Below are 21038 nucleotides of genomic sequence, written 5' to 3' on the forward strand. Positions count from 1 at the left end.
CCCAAAGAAACACTTCACCACCTTCGCTGGTGTTGTATCCTTCTGGTGCCGGTGCTCTTTACTGGCTTTAGATTTGTTTGTCGCTTGGGGCAACGTTCTGGAAAGCTTTTTAGGGTGGACCGTGTACCGCACACGGTGGAACTACTACTGTGGGACCCACCCAAAGGACTAATACTTTCATTATGCTTTACTGTACCATTGCGCAATAGGACATTACGCATGTGAGCGGATATGAGTGTGGCATTTGGGTAAATTGTGCGGGAAAGCGAACAAATATGCAAAAGGTCCTAACTTCATGAAATTGGTCCGTTTTTTGGGTTTAATGAAAAATCTCACACAAACTCACGTTTTGGTTCTGTTGGACTGTAACGCTGATCTCACGATTCATCAAGTTCTGCTCAGACAAGCCATAAGAAATTCCGTCTTCTTTCTGTATCTATAAATTGTCGAGGAATTGCTACGAAAGAAAGTTCACGAAAGCCGGAATTCCTTCTCGTAATCATTTCTACTTGTACAAACTTTTCTCTTTCAGCTTTCGTTGAGCTGACTAGGGTACGATAAGAACATCTCTTGTTTGACTGGATAATAGTTTCTTGTCCTGCACATTGTTCTATTAAAGGTGTTTGTAAAGTTTGAACTAGAAACAAGAGTTTTTTGTGTTTAGAAAAATGTGACTCAATGGTGTTGTTTTGCTCTACTCCTTAGTCTACAATTCTGACACACAGTTGATACCTAAACTTCATCTAACTTAGCGCTGAAAATAGACCTCAACTTGAATATATAACTCAGCTCAACAACAGGCTAAGATACAAAAGTCATGCAGAACACAATGTCAAAAAATAGAATAGGAAGCGAAATGTAACTAACTTGCGAAACAGTAAAACTTCTTGCTATTGTCACAGACATTCTAAAAAAATGGGAGTTACAGTCGTCATGGGTTCAAGTCCCGTTATGGAGTTACAGTCGTCAACTTGTACGACGTAACAACATGCCTGTCATGGGTTCAAGTCCCGAATAGACCGTGCCCCCATACGTAGGACTGACTATTCTACTATGGTAACAATAAGTCACTGAAAGCCAAGCTCATTTTACTAAGTGGGTACAGGCAGGCCTTGACCAACAGCGGTTGTTGTGCCAAAGAAGAAGAAGAAGAATTCTAAAAAAAACTGCTATCATTTTGCAATTAAAACAAAGTAAACCTTTTCTCCTTCTATATGAGAATGCTATATAATTATCTCAAATCTTTATAACACTTTATTCTTGTGCAGTTATGTGAAACTGATTCAAATGGTCGGAACTTACTATACCGAGGTAAAAGTGTTACATTTTATTTTTGGCTGTATTGACCATGTTTTAGATCAGACAATTTGTTGTACTGTCACTGATACGTGATACTGAAAATTCATGAAAATTGACTAAATGTTTTTAAATTGAGATACAATTTTGAACAAAATATCCATCAACAAAAACCAGATTGAGACTCGTAAAGAGAATATTGAATCATCAAGAAGATGTTTGGTATTTTTTGCAAATAAGATGTCGTGATCCGCATGGTTAATATATCTGTTCTAGTGTATTATTGTGATAAATTATCACTAAAAAAAGCTGGTTGTGATATACGGATTACCGAAAACCGAAAAGAATGGATAAGCCGTTGTGTCCTTTGCGCCAATCAATTTGCTACTGTTTATTCACTTGTCATTTTTATTTACATAGTTCATTCATAGTTCATTTCATCCTAATCCGTAACTGATCTAATTCAATTGAAACATTTCACCATTTGACACAATTCATGAAAACTTGCAAGTTCAATTATTCCAATTTTCTAAACTAACTACAATTCAATTTAATTCAATTTCCAACAATTATTCTTTCCTGTGTCCAACAAAATGTCACTCGATCCAGTTGGACCGGTTTTGTAGGAGTCGATTAAGCCATCGCGTAAGCCACAACACTTCCCAAAGGCGAATAGAATTGTAGATGCTAGAAAAGGCAAAATACATTGCATTGATACTGAGAATCATTCAGCTACAGACATTCAGAGCATAAATAAACAAGGATTTTAGCTTTTTTACAACAATGCATAAATAATTTTGTACGGGGAAATAGTTAAACTCGGCAAAACCGAAACAAAAGCATGCACCCCATTTAAACACGCAACGTAATGAATTGCTTTATTGCACTTCAACGCCGACAGCCACAAGCACTTTTCAATGCGCCGGATTAAACTTGCAAGCTCTTTAAAACTTCGTGACACCACACACACCAGCTCACGCGGAGGGGCAAAAGTATGTTTTCGCCGAATTCGCTTGCTTCCTGCTTCCGTGCTGTTGATATTTTTCACCACCAGTCAGTGTGAGTGTCAGGTTAATTGGCTACGGCTTTAATGGCATTGCCTTGCTGATGCAGTGCCAGTGCTGCTCTGTGCATGATTGCTTTCGTTCGGGTATCATTCTTGGTGCCGTTTTCTTGCCAGCAAGAATAGCCGTTGTTTGGAAGCACAAACTATTGCCCCCCTGCACTCTATTGCGGTTTATCGATTGTGTTCTACGACACGAACGTACCACGCACGACAGATCCCCAGTTTCCGGATTTCGTGTCCACGCTATGCTCCATTTTGTATGTATATGTCGTCCCTTGCTTCCTTGCTGCTAGCCGTGTCCCGAAGCCTGTAAGCATCCGCAAGCCAGGAGCAAACCCCATTCGATGGACGAGTTCGTGCCCTTCGCGTTGAATAATTGACGCAAGAAGAGAATGAAATGCCAACAAACACTGTCCGTTCGATACGTGGGAAGGTGGTAGATTTTGGGACGAGCTTCCCCCGCCCTACATCCCCTCCAAACCCAGGCCCAAAGTGGGGTAACATTCATCCGCCCTACCGTTTGGATCCTTTTTACCCTCTAAACCCCCTCCAAACGTCACGTGCTTCATCCTTACGAGAATGCGTACGAAAAGCATCGTTAGTGACCGGATAAAGACCGGAGGGGCTTTTGGCCCGCGTCTCTACCGACACGGGCCTCCCAAGGAGCAAGTTTGGCCGTTAATATCGTACGTTTTGCTTCACCTTTTCCTCGGGCTTTTTGCATCCCGGACACTGCCCCGGATGTTTATACGGGAGCTTAAAACTAACGCCCTGGCCAGACACCGTTCGACCTTACCGTCTTACTGTACCATGTTTCGGCGTCGGTCAAACGGATCATCCGTACGGGCTGAGCGTGTGGGTCGTTCTATGCGTTTCTTCGTGCGAATGGGTTGCGAGGAGAGGCGCGGAGCTGGGATTAGACTACCGGAATCGATTAGCCCTAAACGAGTTAGTCCGGCCGGCGACGTTAGGAATGTTTGTGGGGATGAAATTGCAGTTTGTTTTAATCTGACCCAAAATTCACTTAACTTTTTATGCAAACGGAACGCTTGCGGAAAGAGTTTGTTAGTAAATTGTGAGTTTGATAATATTTTTAAGATATTCCTCGCTACAGCTCTTCCCCCTTCGTAAAACATTCCTTTGAACACCAAACCAGCACAGTAATAAAACGAAATAAAAGTGTCAACCGAAATCAGCTTGAATAAATCTCCGATCTAAATCGATTGCCGCGCGCACAGTTGCGTTTGTGTGTATGCAAGCACCATTATCAAGCTTATTACTTGTGCGCCTAATTTGTTACGCCAAATTTTTGTCCCATTTATCATGGCACGCCGAAGTGCCCGCGAAGCTTTCCCTGCCTCCCTCCCTACTCGTTTAATCGCCATTAATCTAGGAGGTTCGGCCGGCGTGATTCGAGCAGCGGATAGAACCGAGCTCCCGGTCCAGTGCTTGGGTCTGCGCGTTGAATAAATAACGGCCATTGGAAACATTGTCCTTTTCATAATCGGTGCCCCCAGTTTTTGTGCGGGTACCCGAAAACAAACGCGAAAGTGGGCATCCGCCTTGCCGGCATCACTTATGCCAAACGTGTACAACAAACAAACCAAGCAACACCAAACCGGCGGTATTATGAGGCCCACGTGTGTACGCGTCCTGCTCAAAAACCTTTTCCGGCGTTATGCTTCGCTTATGTGTATATGAAACGAAGCGGAAACGTTGCGTGTACCGCATGATTTATGTCACATTTTATCTGAAATGAATAACACATGCCCCACAATGTGGCTTGTAGCGGGGTGTGGATGGAGCTTTATTTCCGACTACAACCCCGAAAGGGAAAGCGTAAGGACACGATTGCGCAGAGCCCGGGGATCACCGCAGCAACCGCACGCACTAGCAGGCCTACGCATTTCGTTCCGCATTCTGCGAACATGATCGATGGCAATGGTATGCATGCTTACCGTGTTTTGTCCGCTGCTGGCCACCGGAGAATATTCAATTACCGATGAACTTCTCCGCCCACAGCCCACAGCAGCCATTGGAAAGGTCTAAAAGAGAGAGAGAGAGATGAAAAACGATCGAATTTTGATCCTTAGCTACAGCAAAGCTCATGGACAGCAGAAATAAGTATCACGCTCAAGAGGACCCTGGGCGCTGAGGCAAACGCTTGCAGCAAACACCGAAATGTCCTTTCACTCGTGTGTTCTACTTACAGCGTAACAGCGCTTTTCCATTTTACAGAGCACTGGGCCGGTGCTTTTTCCTAGAATGATTTATTTCCCTCTTTTTCACTCTTTCTGCCTAACGAGAAAAACACGAACACAACCAAAGCCCGGGTCCCGGAGGACCCGTTCTCGATGATTATTGTCCGTTCGATTTCATTTTTTATCTTTTGCACCATCCACATCCTTAAACACACATATATGGAGGACAGCTGAGGACAAACATTTAGACACATTTTCGTTTTTCCTTTAAAAAAAAATACCTCTTTTCGGTTCGTCCCCACTCACACCATCACTGCGAACGTGACGAGCAATCGGTCTTCGGTCGCCAGATCTTCTGAGTGGAGAAAAATTTTATTGAAACATTCCTTCGCCGTACACCATCAACCCGAGACACCAACCAAACTGTACATAATTCAGTTGAAAATGTTTTTCATTTGCATTTCATTACTTACTGGTGATTTGCTCGTAAATAAAACCCCTTTTTTGTCTGGTGCATATGTGTGTGTCTGTTATGAAGCTTTACATTTTAAGTGTTCTATCACTCTGTAATTACATGGTTTCCCAGCCATGTGTGGCTTGAACATGGACCCAACAGGCACTGGTCATTATTTTCCTTCATCCTTATAATCCCTCTCGAAACCACACACACGCGCACAGTTTGAACAAATTCCCACTAATTGAAACTGACCATCATGGCGGGTGGTTTTTGGTGGTATTTTCAGAACGGAAACGTGAGTGCTTTTGGGCCTACCCGTTTCGTGCGTGCTTGTTCGACTCCGAAAGAGAGAAAACCCCCCCTGGCAAGAGGCTTTATTTCTTATGCGTCTCGAATTTCTAACGAACCTTAGGATCGCTTCTTTGGGCATCTGGGGTTTGGACACTACAACACTTACACCACGCAGCGCTAGACAGTCACGCATAGTTGCATACTTGTTTTATGTGCCAAAAATGTAATATTTTTAAACCCCTTTTGCAGACTTTGTTTTTTTGTGCGAAACATGCTTGTCTGGATTTGACCATATCTTCCAACCAACAAGAAGGCGTCTTTGGGTTTCACTTTCCTCCTCATTCAACCACGACCCTAGTAGCGGCTAGTTTGGGCAGGGGCGTAAACCATTAAATGCTGATGGTGTCTGTGTGTCTGCACCGTACTTACTTGCTTGCTTAGTTTCCCAGATGGCTGCCGCAAACGAAATGGCGTCAATATGGTAACCAATGCCCAGCAGCATGGGTGAAAGAAGAACTCTACCAAAAAAGGGTGTAGAAAAAAGCTATACACCGCACAGCATGGATCTAGAGTGTGCAGAAATATTATAGACCTCTTGCCTTTCGAAATGGAGGCTTCCCCCCCATAAGGCTCCCCCAGACACCCGTTTCGCTGTGCTTGGTTGCGTTTTAATAATAAACTGCCGCTAAAAGATCGCAAAGTAGTAATAGAAGCAGCGGGCAGATATTTTTATCACTAAATCAATTAACCGACCCCAGGGCAGTGTGGTGGTATTGGACGGGACTGAGTTCTCGGTCCGGATCCGTCGAAAACCGTTAATTACAGGCCAGAAGAAGCAAAAAAACTCTCCCACCCGTTCGACAACGTTAGCGTCGGTGGTTTTATGGTTTGGTGGTTGGTGGTGGTTCAAAATAAACAGCTCCGGCAAGATAATGAAATGCGTTACGCAGACGCGGCCTGCGAAGATAATGTAAGCCGCGCGTTTTATTGGATATGGCTGTCGTGAGGAGGCGAGGGGTAGTAAATAATCAAAACATAAGACATTATTACTTCGTAACAATTCGTGTGGGCAGTTGGGTGTTTCTGCACGGTGAAGAATTCCTTATAATTGAAGGTACATAAACACTACAAAATAAGTAATTACATGACGCTACAGTTCAACCGTACAGAAGGGTAATTAGAGTACATATCCTTCACAGAGCTATCGTTGAGGAATCCTATTAACGGTATGTTCAATGTAGGAAAACAATGTTAACAGAACTCCTAATGATGATTGATGATCATTATTGATTGAGTAAACGAAACAGTACCGATCAGTACAGCTTACATAATTTAGTAATTGATAAACGGGACAGCTTACTAGTCTGTAGCAAACACACGCGTCTAGTATAAGACCAAGATATTGTTGACAGATACAACAAAACACCTGCAATATCTTAAGCGAAAGTATAAGCGAAAGTATTTGTCAGCTTCTAGCATCAGCTGTATGGAAAGTCGACAGAACAACACATGGCTGTTTTAGTTGAGTTTTGCTATCTTCAGTTTTCTTCTTCTTCTTCTTCTTTGGCACAGCAAACGTTGTCGGTCAAGGCCTGCCTGTACCACTAATGGGCATGGCTATCAGTGACTTATTGATTACCTACAGTAGAATAGGTCTCTTCTCTTCTCTTCTTTGGCACAACAACCGTTGTCGGTCAAGGCCTGCCTGTACCCACTGGTAAAGTGAGCTTGGCTTTCTTTGACTTATTGTTACCATAGCAGGATAGTCAGTCCTACGTATGGGGTACGGTCTATTCGGGGCTTGAACCCATGACGGGCATGTTGTTAAGTCGTACGAATTGACGACTGTACCACCAGAACGGCCCAAGTTAGTAGAATAGTTAGTCTTACGTATTGGGAGGCATGGTCCATGGAACGGAGTAGGTTGTTTGAAAACCAGGTTATTTTATGTTATTTTTTTCAAGACCTTCTCTGTCCCAACCCCCTAATCTCTTCTAATGGATTTAGATTTTATTTCTATTAAGTCTAAAACAGAACAAAAGCATGATACATAATCATAATATCATGGAAATATAGTTTTATGTGGGCAAATTAACATAAATTTCAATCTCTTTGTTAATTTACTACCTTACTTTATTTGTTTTTGTACTATCTTGTTAATTGAAATGCTGTTGCAAACAATATTCCGAAAAGTGCTACAATTTTGTCTCAATAATTTCCCCCTGCACATAAAACGCCAGCTTAAAGTCCTCTTAAAATTACCGTACGGTATTGAATGAGTAATTGCCGCCTGCTCATTGATCCGTAATGTGAAACGATATAAACAGCATGCTTGAACATGGTTGAAAACATGCGAGTTCGTCACACGAAAAAAAAACCTCCAACCGCTTATGCATCTCACTAACAAGCACGACAGCAGACAAACTGCTCGACAACACGTCAACAACAACCATTTCGTCTCATCTGCTCTAACGACACTCCACTCTGTTCCAAACACTAAGTTACCTTCGAATTCGAACAACAAAATACCAAATCAAAGCTGGTCAGCCATAGCCACAAAATGCTTCTCTCTCTCCCTCTCTCTATCATAGATCCCCCCGAATTGGAGGGTAGCATTCCACCAGTGCCTGGCACGATCGGGGTAATGTTTGGCTAACGGAGCATAAAATGATCGTCGTGAAATCGTGTATTGCCCCTCTCCACCGGTACACCACCGCCGCAGCATTGGCAAATGCACAATCGTTCGCGGTGCACTTTTGCTGCTGCACACGTGCTACTGGATAGAGTGTAGCTACTCACCCGCAGCAGTGCACTGCATCGATAATTGCACTGTTTGGACATTGGATAGATTATCATGTTGCGAGCGAACGAGTGACGGGTGCTATCTATCCCCAGGCTATTACGCCTAGAGAAGGGGCTCTAGCATCGCGCAAGCATTGCGAACGTCAATCGCGTCCAATCAATCCGTTGTTGGGTGAAACTTATGCTACTGTTACACGCGCTGATGATAGTGAAAGGTAGTGAAATTGAGGTAGCTACAATCGTCGAACATCGTCCCGTTTGACGTCTCGATTTATTCAGATTCGGACGAAAATATGCACTTTGCTAAGATTCCCCCTTTTTTCGCAGTGTCCTGTTAAACAATTCGACTAGTTTCGTATCGCGACCAACATTGTATGTTAGCAGACAGCAGATAATGAGCATCCCGCACATCTCGCATTCGTACGGCCCCCTTGCGTACATGGGCGGTAATTTAATCCCTCTTCGACACGATGTCGCCGTCTGCTTAGCCGGCTGCCGCTGTACGCATTGCGGATTGCATCCTGCCCCGGGAGTCGACACGACTCCACTCAAACCCGTGCAGCAAGGGCGTCGCACTTCATAAATCATCAGTTGCCAACGCGCTGCTGCTGTGTTTTGCGAATCATTCGACGGGCAGGCTTGGATATGGTCGAGTGGTGACTTTGGGCGACACCTCCCCTGCTATCCCTAGCTTGTCGTACATGAAACTGTATATTACGCGGAAAGCTCTACCACCACCATACCTAACCCCTGGAGTGCGGGATTGGGGTGTGTTGAAGAATCGCTAACACCTTCCCATCCCTCAGCAATGGCCTTGCTGCTATTGTGTACTCAACTAGCGGAAACAATATTCGAAGAGGTTTGCAGCATGGTCCGTGGCCATGACCGCAGACCACAAAACATGTCTAGTAACAGGCTCAGGCAGGCTGGAAACACACAGAAGTAAATGGTCGCGCAGCTCGTAAAACCGCACATTAATTAAGCACCGTGCCAATGAGAGCTTCTTGTATTGCATCACGAAACCAATGCAACCAATATTGGCTCGGGCGGATTGGTCCTTACATGTGTGTGTGTTGTGTTTTGGTTCTACCACAATCTTACTTCTGTTTCACCGTAGCTACAGTTGCTTATCGACGCACACTCTTTGGAAAACCGTAGGGCGTGTGAGTTGAACATTGATTGAACCCGAGCCAGCACGTAAACCTTTACAAAATCATATAATCCCATAAAACAGAACACTTTTTCCCTTTTTAAATCTTTTCTGCATTTAACATTTTACACAAAGCGAAGCAAAACAGAATCCCAACGGTATACGTAAATAACTACCGTGTCATCGCGTCTGGCCAAAAGAAAAAGATGGTTATAGCCCGCCTTTTGACTGTTGCTTTCATCGTACTACTTTCCAATTACGCACTCACGCCCGCACGCTATCTCAGCACGATTACACGCTTACTCCCTCCAGGGGGGAGGAAGGATTTGGTTCTTCTTTGCTGTGTGTGTGTGTTTATAATGCGGTTGGGAAGGATATAAAAAATGTGTCTGGCTGAAGATAAAAGTTCTGTGGTTAAGTTTGTTTCCCTTTTTTCTCTCTTGTCCAGCACAAAGCAAAAGTAAAAGGGCCACGGGGATGTATCCTTTCGTTTTGTACGTTTCTGGCCAAGTTACGTAAAGCAAATGGAAGAATCAACAGTGCATCATTTTGCTCCTTTCTTGTTTGGTGTTTATTATGTGCCCTTTTGTTAAAGAGTTTGTATCAATTGATCTGTGCCGCTTGCACCATTCAATCTACAGGCATGGTGTATAATAGGCTACCCTTTGGCAAACATTTCACTAACAGCAAACAACACTGGAAGTCATAACACAATACTCTAGAGAGGCAAAGCCGCAACCCCCGTGAAGGAAACAAATGTACGTAAAATATTTGCATTAAAATAGCCACAAAACTGAATCGATCATAAGGCGTTTGTATAAAAACTGTTCTTTTAATCGTGTTCAAATTTCAATATATCAACAAATCACTCTTCTTTTGCATTAGCTTTTACTAAATCAAGTTATTCTGAACCTTCCAATAACTGATGAGAGAACCCAAAGTTTGATCCCCGCATCGCACAAATAAATCATACCCGGCGCCTGACACACCCATCAATCATTGCCAATTAATTTGGTTTGTCATCGTAAAAAGTTCACCCAAAACATCGGGAAAACAAAATGTGTCCTTTCAGCTGTTTCCAAAATTAAAATTTACGATCTATTCATTCGTGTTTTTGTGGTCCTTCTGTTCTGAAACACCCCGAATAACGAGCGGAACAGTTTTTTTTTCCTCCCGATGAAATGATTGAAAAGCGTTTGTACCGAAAGATGATGGTCTAAAATATTGTCCACCTCGTCCCCTTCCCCCTCCATCGCACTCCGTAATTGATGGAACGCCATTAGAACACGCTAGGGCGTAGTGTGAGGTACATTAGGTTCAAGGAAAATGGAAGCGCAAATGTACCCGTTTGTGGGAGGAAATTTTTCAACCACAGCTCGTAAAATTCCATCACATTTAGGTTAGTGAAATGAACATCTAAAAGCTTCCGTTTTTCCTCTCTTCTCTCTTTTTACACCCACACAAACGTAGACAAAATGCAAAATAATGAAATGATGGTTTATGTTGATGCTCTTTTCGCGCGTTCACTCTTTCTCACTCGTGCTAGCGCCCGCTGCCAGTGGCTATGTAAACGGTTGCTATGGTACCGTTTCTCCTCATTCCCTTTTTACGACTGTGCACGTGGTGCACGGCACCGTCACTCTGCTTGCAGCGCATTTCTCAGCTCGTTTGCGCTTCACAATTTACACTGGCGCTGGTGCTGGCAAAGATCAATTTGACAGTTCTTTTATCATTTGCTGGCGGCGGCACGTACTGTCACTCATTCGCATTGCCTTCCGCGGACCGACCCGATGCGCCAACAAAGAGTCGTGCCCGTGAACATTGGCAAACGGGGTTTTCTGCTAACGCCAGCTCTCATCGGGGGAAACCAAGGCCACGTGATTAATCTGACGTTTAATTACATTCCGCGACAACCGCAAGCAATACTTCCCGATGCTTCTTAAAACAAAAACCCCCCGCAAAAAGGGTTCAAAAGCAAAAAAAAGCAAAGGGCAAGTGAAAATGTTTCATAAAAGAACAGCTGTTCGTTTACATTACATTCCACACCGGTGTGTTCCGTCCTCGGTGTCTCGGTGTATGACGTTGTTGCTCTAAATCCGGTGTTGCTCGCAGAGCATCAAGCATGCACGGTGACGGTTTATGGCTTTTGTTTTTATGCTGTTTTCATGCTGCATTACACAAAGCATACCTCCAGGCCACAACAAACAGACACATCGACACACACACACACTGCTCAGTTTGTTTAAGTCTCTATGTAGGTGGCACATGCCAATGCCGATGTGATCGATAGTCACCGTCAGCCGGTACAACACGGCTCAACCATTCACCGGCACTGTGTTTTACTTACTTCTTGCCCATCTGCGAGCAAACAGAGCAGCCGCTCAATCGTTGACCCGGAACGGGATAAACAAACAAAGACAACGAAAAGCGCACCAGGCGTTTGGTTTCGTTATCGTTTTCCAACGTCTGCCGCCCTGCGCTGCGGATGGGTTCGGGCTGGCCTGTTTATCATGTCAAGATTTTACTTTTGTTCCGTATCGTTGCACCTGTAGCTATGGCAGATCTATCAAATCCGTATCTATTTGCATGTTTCGCTTCATTTGATCCGACACACTCGGTGGATTGTGCGTGTCCTGTCTATGAGCAATTGTTGCACAAAAACAAAAGTATCGGATGGCAAGCGTTTCGTGATGGAACGCAACGAATGCGCTCAAACGCCAAAAAATTGCTATCATTGACATCATCAAGCTTTATTCTATTTTCGTATTTTAATATGTTTAATGTTTAATAATTGCAGTATAGAGATTTAATAATTTACCTACAGTTGCTACCAGAATCTTTCTCTTTAAAAACCTTGATACGCACCTGAACGGTTTGTAATATGATAATGTGGAGAGGGTTTGTTTTTACAAGTAATGATATAATTGTATAGTGTTTATATACACTTTCAAATGCATATTTGTAGCATACAACTAACGGATTTTAAAGAATAGCTATAAAACAATATTAAACTACCTAAAACCTGTCGTTTTAGATAAAAAGAGCACTAATGTTCGTTTCAATTTGTCCATATGGACATACTATGTACCAAGAATTATTAATAAAATTGTCATACTATTACTTTCTAACCTGCTTAACGAACGAACGTGTATTTTTTCGCTTATACCATAAAAATTATTTTATTTCTCTGCTAAACCCATTCCGATACAAACCCGTGCGAGACGGATCTAGCAACAATGACTCAAAACCCATTAATTTACTAATCGTGCCACTTGTTTGTCGTGCACAACCCGACAACCGATTGATGCTATCAGCAACAGCAGCAGTCACCATTGTCACCAAGTGTATCCCCCCCCCCCCCCCTAGCATGTCACTTACATTCCACCGTAGCCGGGAGCAAATTCTTGCCCTCGCGTTTCGGGGACAAATGGAACATTGCAGGCAAACGTCCTTCGCATCAGATGCTGTGCCATCACTTGGGCGCGCACAATGGTGCGATATTTTTATCACACAATTTCGATCGATTCCAACATTCTCCAACCACGGCGAACAGCGTGATAATGGACGTTGTTGTACAGAAAAGGGACAGCACAATATCACCAAATGGTGAAGAGAACAGACAACAGAAACCCCCTCCCTTGCTACAATGTAAATTTCCTTCATCGATGGCTGCCAACGGACAGAAACCGATTGAAACAGGACTGTGGCGGTAGATGGATCCTGCCCCGGCACCGACAGACCCGTAGTTGACCTCATTCTTCTGAAGAAGCTTCAGCTCGAGTAAGTGGGAATACACTTGAAATGAATTTACTCGCAGCAAGCGCCATCACCACACGGGCAGCAAGGTTCTGCACCGTCCTCCTGTCCAGGTTATCTGATGATAGCAAGATTAATTGAGCGCTCGTTACAAATTGATGATGGCCAATTCCGTCCGGGGCAAGGCCAAATGGCGTGACCGTTTGCGAAAATGCGTCGGTTGGTGATGACAGCTTTTCATTTCCTCCCTGTCGTGCGCCCTGATGATGTGGTGCTGCTCCTTTGTGGTTTTGACTGCTTGTTTTTCCAAATTTCTCCCTTCAAAATAGGGTAAAGGCGTACAGCCACTCCGTTTCCATTAGGATTTCGTTGCTTGGAAATCGTGGTAAATGGTAGGCAAATTCGAGTTGGATTTTGCTTCCAATTGTCTATCTGATAACGTTTACAAGTTACATTTTTCTAGGAATTCACCCGCAAAAAAAAGCTGAGTTACAAATCGGTGCTCGGTTTTCGTACGCAAATATCCCAACAACAACCCGCCAGCCTATCGCCACGCTTCATTTCCCGCATAACTTCTCCCGCACACAGCACTGTGCCAACATTCCAACCAAACATAAGCTCTATAGCATAGAGCAACGTGAAAAGTGAATCCTTTCGATGGGGCAACGGCGTACTAAAAATGTTTGCAACACGGCGGAGACACGAACACGAGCGCCCAGCATTCCAGATGCTGTTGGCCTTCGCTCGGAAGAGCCGCGCGCTTGTGATTGCTTCAACTACTTGTTAGCTTGTGGAGCCTGCTGTAACGATGGACGAAAACAGCTTTTTCCAGCGAAATACCCACGCCCTAACGGGAGTGTCCTCTTGTACAGAGAGAGAAAGAGAGAGACAGAAAGAGACTATGCGCACGAGGGCGAAGAATGTGTCGGGGAAATCATCATCCCACGGTTAGGTTTGGGATTTAAAACGCGACAACAGCGACAGTACACCGAAATAAGGACGCAAATCTAAACAAATGGGTGAAACGTGAGGAAACTTTTACGGGAATGCCATAGAGCTGGGATTTAAAACGGTTAGGTGCAACCGAAACAAATAATCGCTTTTGGTCTCTTTACGAAACACAAAAAGAAAGAAAATAAATGTCACAAACACTACCGACCTCAGCAGCAGGAGTACGATTCTACTAACGCTTAAGAGACAACAGCTTCTAAACCTGTACCAATCATGGCTGCAGAACGTTCTTGGCGGTCCGTTATTATATGGATCGCCTTAATTGACCTTATCGTTGGGTAATGGCGCCAAACAGGGGGGGGGAGGACAAAAAGGGGGAGGGGAGGGAGTGGAAAAATGTAAGATGATAAGGCGCAAGAGAATTCTCAGAAGCTCGCAAAGCACCGACAGCAACGAAAGAGAAAAAAAAGACGGAAAACAAATATGCTTTCCTGCCTTCGGGGAAGTCGAACAAACATGATCCACTCGAACAACGTGGCGTGGTGGATCCGGTGGGCGAGCTAGCAAGAGATGGAACATCTTAACCACCTGCCGAAATGGCTCCTTCCAGCTCAACGGTGTTCGGTGTAGTGCCACATCAGAAACTCGACTCGACTTCTGCACAAAGTAAACTGACAAAACCGCCACCGCCACTACACGCTTTACTGTGAGTGACACACATACACATTTTCCTTTAATGTTTTACCCATTTAACACTGTGGCACTGTCGGTCATTGTGTGTGTGTTGTGTATACGATTAGAATTTGGTTGACCGGTTCCCTTCTTCCCGCAGCAATCATCCCAACGCGCTCCAAAACGCCTAATTCGAATGTCGCGTGACACTTTTCCGCCAACGGGATTGTTTTTTCGTGCGGCGTGCGCTCTCCTCGCTGGTTGCTTATTTTATTACGCCTCCCAATTGTTGTAATTGGATTGGGTCTATTTTTCCACGGGTCCCATTTTAACAACCATGCCCCGTTTTGCCCCATTGCCAGCACAAACAACACAATCCGCCCTTCCGACGTTGTGTTATCAAGATTTTTCTCCCACATTACTGCACTGAAGAACAAGAGTAAAAAATCCCTCTCTATATTGGCGTTGTTGTTGTAATGTGAGGGGAACTGAACGGAGCGCCAAAAAGGGAAATGTTTGATAATGTATAGCACATCTTTCGCAGTGGACGAATCGATGGAAGACAATTCGATAGCGAATTACCTCATGCGAATAGCAATAGATACTAAAGAAAATCGGTACATTCCAATTCGATACCTCGGAGAGGGGTTGTGGGAGGAACAAAGTGCTTTTAAAATGTGTTTTCAATGTTTTGCTTCGGAAGGTTTGGTTTCATTTGAATTTTTAGGATAAATGTTCCAAAACTGAATCAACTCACCAGGCGTCTCCATCTTGAAATGGAAAAAAAAGCAATTGAGCTCTTTAACGCAAATTGAAGTGTAATAAACGTATAATTGAGAATTTTAAAGACTAACTATTTTTTTTTATCATAACTTTATCTAGATAGATATCACATTGCAGAAAAATAGCCCAGAAGGGGCAAAATATGACATTTTCAATATAGAAGATTTTCTATGAAACATTTCACTTACGTTTGGTTTTTTTACTTCCATTCGTATTATTTACCAAGAGTTTCCCTTTCATCCACGGTTGCAAGTAAAAGTGTGCAAAAAAAGCAACGCTATTGCTTGCTGATTCGTGAGAAAATTGCTCGATCGATGCACGGTTGCTGCAAAACTTTCACAAAGTCAAAAGTCAGACCCGACAGCTAAAATGCTTGCCATCTGCCGCGTGTGCTGGAGGCGAGTGTGCGTTTGCAGTAACGAAATTAAATTGAATTTAACAATCCGTTTTAAAAGTACACAGCTGGCTCGGGAGGTTGAAGTTTTTGTTTTTTTGTTTAGTGTTTACTACCTGTTGTGGGAAAGAAAGCTATCTGAAGGGATGAGGTGCAAGGTTAAACTGCGCCGAATTGGCTCTGTCTCGGCAAATTAATTTAAATGAGACAAGGTTTCTTCAACCACAAGGTATGGTGTTAATATTAAGTGAAAAGGCCACTTTAAAATTACAAATTAAAAAGCTTTAGCTTGCAGTCGCTGGCAGCACCACAGACGTTTTTAAAACATTTGTTTAATCAGAACATCTGTCTATTTTCATGTGATAAATTGTGTTTAGTTTCATACAGTCTTGTTGATGTAACTTGAATTAAAAAAACCTAAACCTCCATGTAAATGAGATTTAATCGGACTGAATCTAACAATAGATTAATTAAGCTTTTACTTATTGTGAAAAGATGACTATTAGATGGCTTAACAACAGCAATAAATCTATAATATGTTTAGTAGATAATAAATGCAGTAAATTCATTCAAATAATTTTATCATTTCTATTTAAAACTACTGATTTTGTGTCGTTTATGAAATGATAAATCTAATACCACTTTGTGTATGTATTTTTTTTTTTTACTTTTTAACAGAACGGCTTTAAGGCCATCAATCCCATTCCCCTTTCGAGTCTGCTACCAGCCAACAAGCGCACACAAGCAATGGAACCGATGGAAGCCCGCGTTGCGATGCTGCAGGACCTGAAGATCCAATCGTTTGACACGATTCGCTTCGCTTCCTATCGCACTGCCTGCAAGCTGCGCTACGTACAGAAATCTACCAACCGTACGTAATGCCCGCTGTTCGGAACCCACTATCCTAATTGCGCTCTCTATGTGTATGTGTTTTTTTTTCTACCTTCCATCCTCTCCCATTTCCGGCACAGTGCATCTGGTCGACATCTGGAATGTAATTGAGGCGTTCCGCGAAAATGGACTGAACACGCTCGAGCCCCAGAACGAGGTCAGCGTTAGCCGGCTCGAGACGCTCGTGTCGTCGCTGTACCACAACCTGAACAAACGGCTGCCGCCAACGCAGCAGGTGCACGTCGACTCGAAGGCTAGCCTGCTCCTGAACTGGCTGCTGGCGGCCTACTCCGGCGACAACTCCGGCAAGATACGCGTCTTCTCGATCAAGGTTGCGCTCGCGATCATGTGCGCCGGCAAGATGGTCGACAAGCTACGATGTAAGACGACACCGAGGGCGTTGACACCACTCTGTTGCTAATATCCTTCCCCCCCCCCATAATTGCCTTTCCGCTCCAGATATCTTCTCGCAGATTTCCGACGGTGCCGGCCAGCTAATACACTGGAAGTTGGGCGATTTCCTGCGCGAGGTGCTCGCCCTGCCGGCCGCCGTCTTCGAGTCGCCCACCTTCTTCTACAAGGAGGGCCTCGAGTCGGAGATCTTCCCGGTGGAGAACAAAATTACGGTGAACGACTTTATGACCGGCTTCATGACCGAGCCCGGGCCGGCCTGTCTCGTGTGGATGCCGCTGCTGCACCGGCTCGCCACGGTCGAGTCCGTCGTCCATCCGACCGTCTGCTCCGTGTGCATGAGGGAAAACTTTACCGGCTTCCGGTACCGCTGCCAGCGCTGCCACGGGTATCAGCTGTGCCAGGACTGCTTCTGGCAGGGGCGCGTCTCGCTGAACCACCAGAACGACCACGAGGTGAAGGAGTACTCGAGCTACAAAAGCCCCAGCAAGCAGATTGGCCACTCGCTGCGCAAAAGCTTCCGGTGCGTGCCGGACAAACAGATCCAACCGTTGCCCCGGTTCCCGGAGCAGCCCGAGAAAACGCTCAACCTGTCGCACATCGTGCCGCCGTCGCCGCTACCCTCGCACAACGGCTTCCCGGACGGTGGCATACCGGGGCTGTACGATCGCAGCAGCACGCTGGACTCGCGGTAAGCGGAGTGACCGTGTGACTGTGATGGGAATGAGGGGGAAACTTTGTAACGTGTTTGGCTTTTCCTCCCGCTTTGCAGGGCGACCGGCTTGTCGCTGGACAGCAACGGAACGTCCGGTACGCGCGGTGCCGTTAATTCCAACGACGAGGAGCACAGACTGATTGCGCGATACGCAGCGCGACTAGCACAGGAATCGCGAACGGTATGCGTCTTTTTCTTTTTCTACTGCCAATAATGTATTTCTACACCATGCTAATGTACTTTCAGCCCGGTGGATCCGCCCCCGACCCAGTACAGATAGGGCTGGACAGTTCGCGGGCCCAGCGCGAACTGATCATGCAGCTCGAATCGAAGAACAAGGAAATTATGCGCGAAATTCAGAAGCTGCGGCGCCAGCAGGAAGCGGAACAGGTCGCCCCCGAAAGCCCCGCCCTGATGAACGAGCTGCGCGCGCTGCGCCAGCGCAAGGGCGAGCTGGAGGGGCATCTCGGTGCGCTGCAGGACTCGCGCCGGCAGCTGATGGCCCAGCTCGAGGGGCTGATGCGCATGCTGAAGAACCATCAAACGCAAAGCCCTCGCTCGACGCCCAACTCTAGTCCACGGTCGGGCAAAAGCCCACCGATACCGCAGGGTAAGGGGTGTACCGACGGTGACCCAACGAACCAATCGCCGACTGCTCTCACCGGCCGTATTACTCTCATTGTAGGGCCACCAATGCCAAACCAAGGCGGCCCCCGTCAGGGCCCGATGAACCCCGGCGGTTCCGGGCTGCCCCCCAATATGCCCCCCGGTATGCTGCCGCCCGGGGTAGGAATGCACCCGCAAGATGCGCACATGGGCCCCGGCGGCATGGACATGCGGGGATACGCCCCGAACGGAAACAACAGTGAGTAGCGCCATATCTTTCCAAGCCTCGCTTCCTCAAGCTCCTCATTTCACACCGCAACCTACGCCCGATTTCGATCCCCTCCCTCCCTGTTCACGCCATTCCCCCTGCGCTGTGTGAGCTAGAAAGCCCTTCCCCCCTCCAAAAACCGGGACCTTTTACTCGGTTTATTGCTACAGCCAGGCTCGAAGCTCTCCAATCAAGCTTCCAATTATTACTTCATCCTCTGTTGCTTTCACTCTTTGGTTTTGTTCGTTGTGTGCGTTTGTTGTACTGTTGTACGGTAAAATTGCATATCCTCACGCAGTCGCATCCCTTCTCATCCCATCATCGTCTACGGTTTCAGTTGAACCATAACACACGCTAACAACATCTCGCCTTCTCAGCCTAATCGGTGTCGGAAATTTCGTTCTCACGTCGTACGGTTTTTCCTGGGTTTCTTTTATAAGTTGCTTTTTCATGTTTACGTTTCTGTTTTGGTGAGTTTCATTTCACTCACACACACACACACACACATGTCCATCTAATCATTTGACCATTCTCATGCAAAATAACGAATCAATTATTGTGTCACAAAGAAAAGCAATGGGCAACCCCACTTTTAAGATCTTTCGTTCGGGAGTTGTGTTGAGCCGTCGATTTTAGTTTGAGTTTTGTACCCGGAAGATGTCGCACCTCCATCACAAACCTCACCTCACCCATTTACATCACATTCAGCTGAACTGTTGGTACATTTCTCGCTCTGCTTTTTGCGCATACTGCTTGCGTACTCCACTTTTCCGCAGATGGTGGTGGTAGTGGTGGTGGTAACATCATTAATGGCGGCAGTGGTACGCTTGGCACGCGATCGAACGCCGCCGGAGCGTGTCCGCCGGCCGGTGGCCGGTCGGATCTGCACTACGCGGCCGATTCCGTTTCCACCGCAATGTCCTCGCTGGTGCGCGAGCTTAACTCAGGTACCGCACAGACTTCCTTTCATCATCTCCCTCCGACCCCTCTTCCCTGCTCGTGCCAAAAGCCTTTCAATTTACACCACTTCTTCTTTGCTCACGCACCTTCAATGTTTCGTCAATGTCCAAACACACGCGACACGCGGGTCCAAACGTAGCCTAACAACCCGTTGCACCGCTTTCAGAAGACTCTCCAGCCTTCCGTACCGCCCTTCTGTACCGGGGACGTATCCCTAAAACGAAGCGAGACCACTTTCTTGAGCTTGCCGTTTGCGTTGTCACTGTCACTGTGTGAACACACTCCTGTAACCTCCAGAAAATTTGGGGGGTTTTGTTCGTTTTTTTTTTTTTTGTCTATTTCGCTTGTGCTCAACCTTTTTGTCTAAATGTCTTTGAATGTCATTTCTCCACTTCTTCATGTTTGTAAGCGTTTGTCAATATTTTTAAGTACATTTGTTTTACCTTCATTTCTGCTGTCTCTTACTTCCTTTTTCACGTTCTATTTCATCGTCTTTATTCACTTTTACTCGCTCTTAATGGTTTTAATGGTTTTCCATTTACTGTGTGTGTGTGTGTGTGTTTGATGTGCATCTCTTTTACCGATCATTAATTTTAATGTATGCGTATGTGTGTGTGGGATGACTGTATATATTGTGCGTGCACGTGTCCATGTTGTGTAGGCACGGAATCGAACAACTACTCGAACCAGTACAGTCGAACGCTTGGGGGTTACAGTAAGCTTACCAACACACACACACACACACACACAAATCCACCCAAACAAAAGAGAACAACAGCCACGTTCCACAATCATCAGGACCACACGGGGGCGCTGCTTTAACAATAGTGTTGCGTATGATAGCTATTTGCTCTGCTAACCGCCATCTCGATGTGTCTCAACTCATTGCCGTAGCTCGTTGTGTTGTGTTTCCTATTGTCTCGGTTTTGTTTTGTCGTGTACGGAGCCATAATGTCACTACTGCGCAAAAAAAACAGTGCCATTTTTTCCATCGCATTGCTGCCTCAGTATTCGGTGTGCGCGCGTTTTTTTCTGAATGTTTCTGCTGGCGCTATTATACATTACCAAACATAGTAGTAGGTGCCGCTCTCTGCCCCGTAGAGGTATGCGCACTGTACACGCCGTCAGCTGGCGCGAGCCTGTCAATGTGCGCATTTAGCCATGTGTCGCATAGCCGTACTATGTTGTTTTACTTTTCTCAGCAACAGTTACTCAATCAAAACAGCATTAATTTGTCCTACTAACAAATAGCAAACGCTTCAAACATATTGTATGTGTGTGTGTATGTAACTCTCTATCTCTAACTCTCTCTCTCATTTTAAATGATAATCCGATCGATCCGGTGATCGTTCGATCCATTTCGTGAAA

At 45.2% G+C, this 21038-nt stretch overlaps 1 protein-coding gene across 8 annotated transcripts in view; it reads left to right on the forward strand.

Moving 5' to 3' along the window:
* LOC11176025 (dystrobrevin beta) overlaps nt 1–21038 on the forward strand; it is a 44101-nt gene that overhangs the window by 19458 nt on the left and 3605 nt on the right. For 5 of the 8 annotated variants that reach the window (XR_009764875.1, XR_009764876.1, XM_061645237.1 and 2 more), the window contains exons 2-7: nt 16498–16690; nt 16791–17090; nt 17170–17812; nt 17894–18017; nt 18083–18446; nt 18522–18701. Coding sequence is in view for 6 of the 8 variants with exons in the window: in XM_061645237.1 (XP_061501221.1) it covers nt 16567–16690; nt 16791–17090; nt 17170–17812; nt 17894–18017; nt 18083–18446; nt 18522–18701 (1735 nt within the window). In the remaining 2 variants the exon portion in view is untranslated. The other 3 variants (XM_061645241.1, XM_061645236.1, XM_061645239.1) reach the window with 2 other exon arrangements.

Source organism: Anopheles gambiae, chromosome 2 (genome assembly GCF_943734735.2).
Source record: "Anopheles gambiae chromosome 2, idAnoGambNW_F1_1, whole genome shotgun sequence".
Classification (NCBI taxonomy): domain Eukaryota; kingdom Metazoa; phylum Arthropoda; class Insecta; order Diptera; family Culicidae; genus Anopheles; species Anopheles gambiae.